Source organism: Acanthochromis polyacanthus, chromosome 11, assembly GCF_021347895.1.
Source record: "Acanthochromis polyacanthus isolate Apoly-LR-REF ecotype Palm Island chromosome 11, KAUST_Apoly_ChrSc, whole genome shotgun sequence".
NCBI lineage: Eukaryota > Metazoa > Chordata > Actinopteri > Pomacentridae > Acanthochromis > Acanthochromis polyacanthus.
Window position 1 is genome coordinate 27,874,896 of NC_067123.1, and position 12,063 is coordinate 27,886,958.

Sequence of the window (12,063 nt, forward strand, 5' to 3'; positions counted from 1 at the left end):
TCAGGTGGTGCAGGGTCGTCAAACGGTGGCTGGTTACGTGTAGATGTTGCAGAAAGCATCCCTCCTGACTGAGGGCCCTCGTCTGTGTGGTAACAGCTGGGTTTTTCAACAGGACAACGCTGTAGTTCACAATGCTCGCTTGACCACGGACTTCTTCAGGGAGAAGAACATCACTCTTTTGGACCATCCTGTTCCCCTGATTTAAATCCCATAGAGAACATTTGAGGATGGATGGTAAGGGAAGTTTATAAAAATGGCCATCAGTTCCAGACAGTTGATGCCCTTCGTGAAGCCATCTTCACCACTTGGAGCAATGTTCCCAAAAGCTTCCTGGAAACACTCGCATCAAGCATGCCCAAACAAATTTTTGAAGTGATTCACAAGAACGGTGGAGCTACTCATTACTGAGTCCTACTGAGAACATTTTTTCAGATCACGGGGGGACCACTGCTCCCCCATGTCCCCACGGAAGATCCGCCACTGTATTGCTCAGAGACTTCACAGAGACCACAGTCTACTGCTGTAATGATTTCATATAACTTATCACATTCTCTGGTGGGAAAGTCTTCACACATCTTATCATATTCTGCAACAGAAATAAACATCAGAGATCCCTGTAGACTATAGGATGAAATTCATATAATAATATATAACAGAGCTTTTTAATTGGAGTGTTAGCTGTGGGCTCCTATCTCAGATCTTTTATTTTCTGACCCATCAACCCTGCACAGTGGAGCAGTGTTACCTTGTTGCCACATGAACACAACCACCTCACAGCAACAGATCAACACGGGAATATCGGATGTAATGGAACAACCCTAATCATACTCCATAATGGATTTTAGTCCAATTATCAATAAATCTCCCCTTGGGAGCTCCAGGAAAGGAGGAAGAGCATAACTACAAGTGTAACCACTGGTAAACATGTTGTGTGGTGCTGTTATTTAACAACCTATACATTCATGTAATGAAGGTAGTTCTTCCAATTGAAACTGACGATTTTTAAACAATACAGGTACAGGAAAATTTAGATTTTTCAGTGAATTATTCAGCAAATTGTCAACAGATGTCACATTCCTCTGTAGAGAAAGTAGTTAACTACACCGCAGGCATCCAAAGCCCCTTTAGCAAAAAATTATTTCTAATGTGCGTTGTGCATAAATATCCTCTCATCTCTATCATCAGCGTGCTGAAATTTTGACCATTTCTCCTGCAAAATTCCTTCACATGCAAGATTTTGTTGCCTGCACCACCTGTTTGAAATCCCTCTCCATCATTTAAATGGGATTGATTCAAATCTGAGCTTTGGTGAAGTCATTCTGTAACCCTTATTATGTTCTTTGAACCATTTCTTGGTGGATTTGCTGTGTGCCTTGCATCATTATCCTGCTGAAAGATCCACTTCCAGTTCAGCTTCAACTTTCAGACAGATGGCCTCATATTATCTTTGAGCACTTTTTAATACGATACAGAATTCATAGTAGAATCATTGACTGCAAGCTGCCCTGTCCCCAAGGCAGCGAAGCAACTTCAAACCATAACATTTCCACCACTGGGCTTCACAGCTGATATGAGCTTTTTCTTCTAAAAAGCTGAAATTTGTCTGCACCAAATATATCATGTGTTAGTGTGGCCATTCAGCTCTATTTGATTGGACTGTCCTGAAAAGGCCTCCTCTTTGCCTGTATGTCCACTGGCAAACTGCAGCATTTTTCTCTGTTCTTTTTGGAAAGCAAACGTTTTTCCTGGCACACTTACAATGCAGGTCAAATTTCCGAAATGTCTATTTGATTGTAGACATAGCACTTTGACGCCATCAGCTGCAAAGTTACCACCAAATCCTGTGATAAAATTTGGGTTCTTAGAGCCTTTTCTTTGCAGAAAACGGTCTACTCTTGGGTTTAATTTACTGAGGGCAGCCGGGATACGTTGACTGCAGTAGCTGATTTTCCTTACAGTGGAATTATTTTGACTAATTCAGAGCTCTTTTTAAATCACTTGCCAGACTCACAGGCATCCACTATCTTTTATCTGAAGGCCTTAGAGAGCTCTTTAGATCTTGGCACCACACACTTGATAAGCAAAGAGAACAGCAGACTCTAGATTTCAGAAGTTTAAATAAGACAGATTCCACCTGTCACTCCCATAGGAGGTTCTAATCACTGGCACCTAATCTGGAGCCCAGATTCTAATTTAATAGATTTGAAGGTGTGATAAACTTATTCATTTTATTATGTGACTGATGTGTTTTTCTTATATACACATAAACATTTTAATCTTGAAAATAACTACAGCATGCCACTTTTGTGGTATTTGTTTATATTTCCTTAAATAAAAAGTCCTCTTTCAAAGAAAATCAGGTTTGCTTGTTCAAATATGTTTTAAAAAATCAACCATTTCTATGAGATGTACTTATTTCTTCATCTGATAGCATGTTTGATGTTGTTAATGACTGCCTTAAAGCTGCTGTCCGGAGTTTGAATCGCAGCGTCTCCAAAAACACTGGTTGTCCCACCCTCCCTCCCTCTGATTTCGCCCCTTTATTTGTGCACGCGCGCAGTACATGAGAGGAGTGCCCGGAGTGCTGCAGCATCTCGCCTGTTTTGCTGTTTTCCCCTCTTCTACATTTAGTAAATAATAAAGGAATTACGTTAGAATGCTGTATTGAGTCTAACTTGTCCTAATACCAAAATAACATGAATCTGATAGGACGAACGAGTAAAGTTTCAGTATGTGATTACACTCGTGTATCCCTCTCGATGACGTTGTTTATCAAACTTAGTGCATTTACGCGTGTATATGTGTTACATTGTTTATTTATTTCTATCTAGAGTTCAGAATTGCATGACTCCTCTGACGAAGAGTATGTCCCAGACGCCCCAACATCTTCCTCCAGAGGTCGGGCATCTAAACGAAGCCGTCAGGCGGGCTATGGAGGCCGTGGTCGGGGAGCGACGCGAGCACCCCAACCACGGCATCTAAACGAAGCCGTCAGGCGGGCTATGGAGGCCGTGGTCGGGGAGCGAGGCGAGCACCCCGACCACGGCATCTAAACGAAGGCGTCAGCCGGGCTATGGAGGCCGTGGTCGGGGAGCGACGCGAGCACCCCGAGCCAAAAAACGTCCTGCAGTCTCTTGGCCTGACAAGCCGTGGGATTGGTAACTTTTCTGGAAGTTGCTGAGCCCTGATGCTCTCTCCTCCACAAGCAAAACAAATGTGCGCGCGGTTGCGTAGTGCGTAGCTCGCCCACCTCTGCATGGGCTTGCTTGCTGTGCGCGTAACCGTTGATTGACAGCATGACAAAGCTGAAGCTCGAACTTGATTGGTCGGCAGCAACCGGCGCTTTTTGGAATAACATGGGGGTCTATGAGAGGAAGGCGGAGCTCAGGAATAAATTTTCATATCGCGTTATACTAACTTTATATTATAGTATCGAACTAGACTAACACATTTAAGCTTTGTTAAAAAATGATACATAAATTGAAAACAAACAGAAACTCCGGACAGCAGCTTTAATGTGACCTGTTCAAGCTGGTATGATACTGCTCAATAAATCGCTAATCTGTTATCCTAAACACCTCTCCAATAAAGTTTCGTAGTACCATTGATAGTGCAGCTGCTGCAGCTTTATCAGGGTATTTTAAAGTGACTGAGAATCCATGCGACCTGTCCAGGGTGTCCCCTGCCTTCGCCCGAGTCAGCTGGGATAGGCTCCAGCACCCCCCGCGACCCTAGTGAGGATAAAGCGGTGTATAGAGAATGGATGGATGGTTGAGAATCCATGCATCAAAACACATTTCTCCAGACAAACAGTGAAACATTAAAAAGTTTATTTCTCTCTTTTGGATGAGAGATATGCTGGTGCTATTTTAGTTTTGCTGACATTGCCTTTAACTTTTCATTGTTTTATGCTCCACAAACCCCACTGCTTTATGGGTAGGAAAAATAACAGCGGTGGCATTGCTGTATAGAGAAGTGTGGGCAGCAGCTCTGACAAATTTCATATTTTGTTCAGTTTTCAAGCGAAAGAAGTAAAAACAAACACTTTCATCTGTGACATTCTTTAGGTCTAGAGAAACATGGTTTTTGTTTCTGCAGTGAATTCCACACAATTAGTCTGTGACCTCTCACCATCCTCCGAAGACCCACAGCAGAGAGATGCTGCCCTTCTTTTACAACAGCTCTGAAACCCAGAGTTACATAACTGAGGAAGACATACTAATCAACAACATGTTGTCTGACTTATGCCTTCAGGCTGCAGACATAACATAAGGCTGATTTTTTATTGAAAAGGTGCCGTGTACTTGACTGGGCTAAGTGCACCATAGCTTAAGAAGAGCATTACTGTGTGACAGAGTATGAGGGGTTATAAGAACTCATTGCCTGGGAGCAGGAAGAAAGAGTTGCAGAGGATCGGCTCTGGGTCTTTTCTGCCTGTCAGTCATTATTTTAACCTAAAGCACCATGAATTAAATAGCATCTTTACTTGTGATCTATTGGACTGTGGCTTAAATACTCAGACACAAAAACACATGACCCTGTTGGCCATCCATCCATCCATCCATTAGAGGTACCCGCCATGTAGACGGTCACAGGGGCTGGAGCCAACACCAGCTGACAATGGGGTGCACCCCAGACCAGTTCATCACAGGGCAAACACAAAGAGACAGCCAGCTCACACCCACAACCTATTTGGAATTACACAGACAACACAGGGAAAACACACTTCACAGAAAGGCCTCAGATGACAAAGCAGGTTTGAACCCTGTGAGGTGACATCGCTACCCACTGCAACACTGCGCCGCCCATTACCCTGCAGTCTGGGTGTTAATCAGAGGTTTGCCTGTTGTCGACAGCATTTACTTCTCTTGGTGAGATGCACATCAGGACATCACTGTCACATGACTGGCTTACTGTGTCATGTAATTATGTTAGCTCTAATGACAGGGAATTTAGTTTAGAACATCTTGATGGAAATTCTCTGAAGTAAATGACATGGGTGGTTATTGGTGTTTAACAATAGAAAAGTGACTAGCTGGGCCTTTAGATGAGAATATGAAGGCTGATGGCTCCCTCTGCTGTTGACAGCTAATAAGGTATGAAAATGCTTACTTTTTCAGGTACTTAATGTACTTAGTAGAAAGCAGTGCAACAAATCACAAAAGAAGAAGACATTTTAGAGTGCAAAATTCTGGAGGAGTGATTAAAATACTTAGGAGTACTTGAAAATGGCTGAATTCAACTGTTTTAGTGTCTGAATATTGTGCATGTCCCTCACTGTGTCACTGATAGCATCTCTGCTTTGCATACTATGACAAGTAAATCAGTATTAAGAGATGATGATGAAACATTTCTGTCCTGATGGAAGTGGTCTCCTCAGGGGTGATCATGCCTTCATCCAAATGGTCGGCGAAAGGTCTTAGAATGATGTGAATCGCATATTTTGGTCTTGAGAGTCACCAGATCTCAACTGAATTGATCACATTTGGGAGATTTTGGACAGGTTTGTGAGACAGCACTCTCCACCATCATCAACAAAACACTAAATGAGGGATGATGAGCATAGGTACTAAGACTTCTGGTGGCTCCACATCTCACTAAGACACTCTGTGTAGGTTTTTCCTTTAATTTGTCACCTGTGTGTATCTGTCATGAAGAAGATAAAGTTAGTGAAGTGATGCAGAGCTACACTTAGTGCCCAAAATGAGGAGGACACTCAAAGAAAAGCTGGGGAGAAGTACGGACAGAGCTGTAAGCATAAAGTACAAGCTCAGCTTTTTGGTACTGTATTTATTTAGTCTACAGCATAGACCTATGGAACAGTGGTCACTTTGGTAAAACTGGCATGATCCAGTGCTGAATTCAGAGACTTCTCTCACCTGCATAATCAAGTATTTTTCATAATGTACACAAAACAAAGTTACACTTGAATTAATGAAAGCATTTTCTGACACAAAAGATAATTTAAGATAATTTAACCTACAGTATCTTTATATATTATATGATGACTATATACATAAATAGAATACAGTAGTAGATATTAAAATTGATATTCCTAATAGATAATTACTTTTATTATTACTTAATTATCATAAACAGTTAATGATATTTGCAATCCTTAAAACAGGAACAAAACATGCTGAGTGGCGGAGTAGAGAGACAAATTAGAATAAGGATATTTTTCTACCACTATGGATAGTACATATAGAAAAAGCCTGTCTGATACGCCTATAATTCACATCTTGAAAATGCACTAGTCCCCTTTGTGCTTCACGTTTCAGGCACCTTTAGGAGCCACTACTTGCTCAAAGTGCCACTGTTGTCTGGGGTGATGTGTGCATTGGCGCAGGAAGAGACCTCCTGTGCTGGGGTAAATGTTGGCTTCTCTTGGGCTGCTTTGCAGGAGCCCTCCTTCCTTCACAGCTTCCAGACATAACTGGGACTGTTGGTGCACAAGCTGGCCGCTCAGCTGGGGAACAGATACAGACAGTTAACTAAGTGCCCCAGATAGCAACAAAAATCTGTACGCGTATATGTGCTAAAAAAAAATCTAATTATCTGCCTTGCCTTTATGAACTTCCACTGGAGTCTGCTGGCGGTGGGTCGGTGGGTGGGGCAGGGAGAGAGGACCACCCTGTCTCCCTTGGCATCCAAACACAAAGCCCCCATGGGACCCCATCGCACTTCACCCTCTGAGTTTAGATCACAGTGCTACAACAGGAAGAGAGACCATCTTTGCCACTGTGTGACACTTTACTACTGCCATCCCTAAATAACAACCTGTTGTCATGGTTACCTGGCTGCCTGTCCCGCTGCATGGCACTATACTCATGTCTCCACCCTGCCGTCCCTGCCCACGGGGGTAGTCTGCACAGCCACCGGTGCCGACACTGTACAGCTGTAATCAGGCAGAATGTAACACCACAGTCTGTAATGTCCATCATAGAGAAGTCACGTGCGTGTGTGCCTGTGTGTGTCTGCTACCTCTCCCGACAGAGCAGGTCTGTCCTGAGGGATGTAGAGTTGTGGGTAAACTGTAGTCAGAAACCAGTGGAAGTTCCTACAACCCAGACTCCTCTTCAGCCGCAGGCGCTCTGTGATGTTTGGGCTCTCAGACTGCACAAAGACAGAGTTTCAGATCGCGATGCACTCACCAGCCGCTCTCCTGACACAAATGTGTTACCTCACACACACACCTGCCTGATAAAATGAGCAAGCGTCTCTCTCCTATAGAAGATCTTCTTGTATGCATCCATCCAGATGGCAGCGATGCGGATCTTGTTCCTCTGCAGCAGGTCCTGGTCTGGGAAGTGATATGGCAGGTGGTGGCGATTGAGGTGGGCCACACGTGAGCAAGGAACCACCTCCATGGAGCCCCCACATGACCACACCTGTAGGAGTGGAGGGGTATTTTGGTGACAGACGTTTGGGAGAAAAATTTACAGAAATGTCTTGTTTTCTTCTGTGTGTTTCAGAGAAGTACAATGTGCACTACTTCTACAAGAATCTGATTTTTACATGTGTTTAAGGTCATCTTTGGCCACTAGTTGGACTCGTAACATTTGACTTGTGCATTCATCCACAGGCCAGGACATTCCCAGACCACTATTCATCCCGAAATTTCCATTTGCAAAAGGCATCATCTCACAGTACAACACTCCTGAGGCCCGAGCAGAAGGCAACTGAATCACTCAGGCAATGCATGGCTAAAATACTTCATGTGACTTAAGATGAAAACTCAAAGGCAGTCTGTCTTCTCACAGTCTGGCATGGGTTCCTAGACAGAAGGTTTTAGCAGGAAAGGTGATAGAAAATGACTTTTCCATTACCCTAATTGACAGCTCAATATGTTCCGCCCCCCACAGCAGCATCCCAGGGTCATAGGCTCCCACGCTTTGGAAGAAATGTCTGTCGATGGCCACAACTTCGCCTCCTAAAGCAGGGCTCCTGTCACAGCCAGAATTACGAACAAACATATGTTGGTGTCTGAGAATCATTACATTACAAACTTCTGTGTGCTTCTGAAAGGTCAAAGGTCAATTCCACATTTAGAAAAAGACAGAATCATATCTGATCAGTACCCTTCTCTCTTAGGGTTAATTTAACGTTGCTTTGTTGTGGCACAAGCGGAGCATCTGCAAACTCACCTCACAGGTCGAACAGCCATCTCTGGGTCCTTATCTTCCGGTTCAGGGTTTGATTCCCAATAGAAGTCAAGTCTCCAGTCGAACACTCCTCTTATTGGCCACTGGGTGGCATTGTACCTAAAGGTCTGCCAGTCTATTACATCCATGATGGGTGACACCACTGTAGTCCTGCAGAGACACCACATTTATTGCTACAGTCCTTTTTATATTCAAATTAGTCTTATTTTATTGACATTTATCAAGTGTGGTGAAGCTGATGTTATGAATGATAATTAAACAGCCTTCCTTGGCTACATTTTCACTTATTAGTCAAAGTGTGTGTGCATCTAAAAGAAACATGTCTTCTCATCTGTGATTTTGGTTACAAACGTTTATGTGTGAGTGTGTTGCAGGCTGTGTCACAGAAACCGGTCCTTTGTTGGGGACTGTTCTGCTTCACATATGCTGTCTGAAATATTTCTACCAAGTGGCCATGTGTGATGTGATGTGATGCTCAGAGGAACTGGAATGAAAAGATTAAAAGGGGGGATAGGGAGAGCAAGAAATGGGAGAAGGGTCAAACATGTGGCTGAGAGAGCTGAGTGGTTGCAGATTCCTGGCCTAATTACCTAGTCTAATTAGAGCCACGCTGCAGGCAGCCTGAGACAGAAGGCCGGAGCCAAATCATGAGAGCTGAGTCTTGGATACACACAGCACATGTATCCCTGTGCTGTGCTAATGAGTAAGGACAACTGATAACTCTGAACCCTCCATCTTCTCACTTCCCACAAGTGGTTCTGTCAAATAGCAGAACACAACAGAGGAGCAGACACAGAGAGTTTGGGCACGACTGCTGGGTTTGGATTTTCCAAGGCCAAATAGTTTCCTTGATCTTAATTATTCTTCATTACAAAATTCTGGCCTTTTAAGTTTTGATATTTTTGGCATTTAACCAGCAGACAAACTAACAATTAGTGTGATTAAAGAGGAACTTTGGGGGCACAGGCGATTACCAAAGAATGCAAGAACAGATTCTAATTCAGAGTAAACAGTACCTGTCCTGAGCAACTCTCTCCAGCAGTGGCTCCAGCCAACCCTTCTGGCATTCACAGTGGGAGTCCATGAACACCAGCACCTCCCCTACTGCCCTTGCAGCACCCAGTGTACGGCAACCACCAGCACCTAGGCGCTTAGTGCTACGAATCAAACGCACCCCATCCAGATGAGACACATACTCACTCAGAACAGTCTTCAGGTGACCTAAAAAAGAAGGACATGAGATTAGAACATGATGGATGGATGGATGGATGGATGGATGGATGGATGGATGGATGGATGGATGGATGGATGGATGGATGAATGGATGGATGGATGGATGGATGGATGACTCACCGTGCTGGCTCAGGTCGTCCACCAGCAGAACCTCCTGCAGATACCGTTTGGGTGCAGTATCCAGCACACTGTGAACTGTGCGCAGGAGTGTGGACCAGGCTTCGTCATGAAAACAGATCACAACACTGGCTGAAGGGAGAGACTCGCTGTATTTCTCCCCAAAACACCTGTTTAGTGGCAAACAAATACACCCTGTCAGCACAACTACATTTGTTTTGAATGCTTTTTTAACGCAAAATGAGTAAAATTTTGGGTTATGAGTTCTTCGTGCGCTTTGGCCGTTGTGCACTCACTCAGGATGACGCGTCTCTGGCAGTCTGCGACGCAGTGAAATCCTCTCGCTGACCACCTCGTTGAAGCCGTACTTTTGCACCGCAGCCTGCTCCATATCCTTCTCCAAACCGTCCAGGTGGAGTCGCACTGCTTTACCCATCTCACCGTGCGCCATGGTCCCCGGGACAGTCGGACCTTTATTAGTTCCGGGCATGAGCACCTTGTAGCTTCCCTTCTTCTGCGGCGCGCTCTTGGTGCCCTGTATGGATGGCACGAATAAAAGCTCGTCTTCTTGCAATGATTTCAGCGGAGCCACGTCGACTCCGAGCTCTAAAGCGGGGTCTCGGGACTCCACGATGAGCTCCAGGTCCGGCGGACTGGGGATCCGCTGGAGAAGGGGGCGGCGGGGAGGACCAGGCTTGTCACGACTGTGGTCGCGATCCCGGCTGAAAAGATCCGAGAGCGCAAGAGTAACCAGGGTGAACCCGAGGAGCAGCAACCAGAGGCAGAGCATCCTCCTCCGGACAGCTGTCGCTCTGCTCCACAGCCTCATGCTGAGGAGCGCAGAGGAGATGAAGGGGGCACCCAGAATCAGCTCAGCTGTCTTGAACTGCACATTTTTGAGTTTTGCCTCAACTTTAAAGTCGATTGCATTTCACCAAAGTGATGAAAACTAACAAGGATTATCCCAGAAACAGAAAAGTAAACATACTGCACATCAGTCTGGTGAGGATTGGAGCTGCATCCATGAAGCAGCAGACCTGGGACACGAGTGACGGACAGCGCAGGTTCAAGACCTAAAGTCAACTTCTAAATGGTGGAGGTGCGCAGACTTTGCCTCTTGTTCGACTCATCCCGCGGTCCTAAAGCCTGCATCACGTTGGATTTGAGTAAACCGGCAGAACAATCCAACTAACGTCCCACATCCACCTGTTCCTCCCACTGATAACTGAGATTTATAAAGCTACTTTAGACAAATGCTGCTGGAGAAAAATCACAATGGTGCACAAATTCAAAGTGGTTAAACGCTGCATCACTAGGTCTCTGGGACAATTTTTAATATTTGGAGTCTTTATTCCTGGAAAGACTTGTCAAGATTCCTAAAAAAAAACAATTTTACAAGAGCTCATAATGAAGAAATGTCACGACTTTCCAGAAACAACTGTATGTTCCTTCTAAGTTACTGACATGCAGTGGAAAGAAACTTTTATATTTCCTCTGGTTCGTGTGTGAAGGTCTGCTTGGTGAAGGCGTCTCTCCCCCGATGCGTCACACATCAAAGATGCGCTCTCCGGCCAGCTGGCGGCGGGCCCCGTGGTCTCATGACCGTCTGTCAGTGCCGGGAAGCGGGGCGGTCGCAGCTTCGATCTCCCCGGTTCCTCTGAGGAGATCTTGGCAGCAGACGTTGCTGTTTTCAACTGCTTTGTTTTGGAAAACTTGGAATTTGCATAGTTGTGTTTTGTAAGACAACAAAAATGTTTTTCATATTTTTACCACACTGCATGTGGAGTTTTCCACAGCACTAAATAAAACAAGAGAAAATGTCATGTAAGGATTGCATTGGAAAATGGCAAGATATGACCTAATAATTTCCTTAATACATTTTCCAAGTGACCTCAGAGGGATGGGGGTTTTTAAGCTTTTTTTCGTGACAGCCAGCAGAAGGTCAGACAGTTTTTCTTCCCCACATCATAAGAAACAAAGAGCTCCTGCGTCAGAGCAGCTCTGGTTTGCATTGTGGCTGACTGGAGCTCAGAGAAGTTGTTTCATGGAAGCTGGCAGAGCAGCCTGTGCAGCTCTGAGGCCAGTCTGGCTGCAGTCACACACCAGTTTACTGTCCTGGTGGTGGCTGTCTGGCTGCTCTTGTGTCTGAATGAGTGGGTGGGATTAACAGCTCCCTGCCTTCCTCCCATTCTAGCCCACCCATAGACACCCACCTCCTCTGCTGCTCAGGATGACAGGGCACAGAGGCCTCTGATGATCATGATTACAGTATGAAGAGGGACACCTGGAGAGAGGCAGCAAGGTGAGGGTGTAGCAAAGAGGCTGAGAATGAAAGAGAGACACTAAAAGATCAGAGAGAGAGAGAGAGAGAGAGAGAGAGAGAGAGAGAGAGAGAGAGAGAGAGAGAGAGAGAGAGAGAGAGAGAGAGAGAGAGAGAGAGAGAGCAGAAGAGGTGACCGGCTCCTGACTCCAGTGTTCTTGTGGGAATGTGTTTATGCGCTCGGAGATTGGAAAAGAAAGAAGGTCTTCGTGTATTTCCAGCGCTGCA

General features: G+C 45.0%; 1 protein-coding gene across 1 annotated transcript; it reads right to left on the minus strand.

Moving 5' to 3' along the window:
• Positions 1 to 5,758: 5,758 nt before the first annotated feature.
• On the minus strand, positions 5,759 to 11,068 carry LOC110955550 (polypeptide N-acetylgalactosaminyltransferase 15). Its single transcript, XM_022200589.2, has 10 exons — positions 9,812 to 11,068; positions 9,519 to 9,685; positions 9,182 to 9,386; positions 8,148 to 8,315; positions 7,830 to 7,947; positions 7,197 to 7,391; positions 6,985 to 7,116; positions 6,797 to 6,898; positions 6,568 to 6,711; positions 5,759 to 6,469 (listed from the first exon to the last, which is right to left on the minus strand). The coding sequence occupies exons 1-10, from the start codon at positions 10,342 to 10,344 to the stop codon at positions 6,278 to 6,280; spliced, it is 1,956 nt and encodes a 651-aa protein (XP_022056281.2). The 5' UTR covers positions 10,345 to 11,068; the 3' UTR covers positions 5,759 to 6,277.
• Between the last annotated feature and the right edge of the window lie 995 nt (positions 11,069 to 12,063).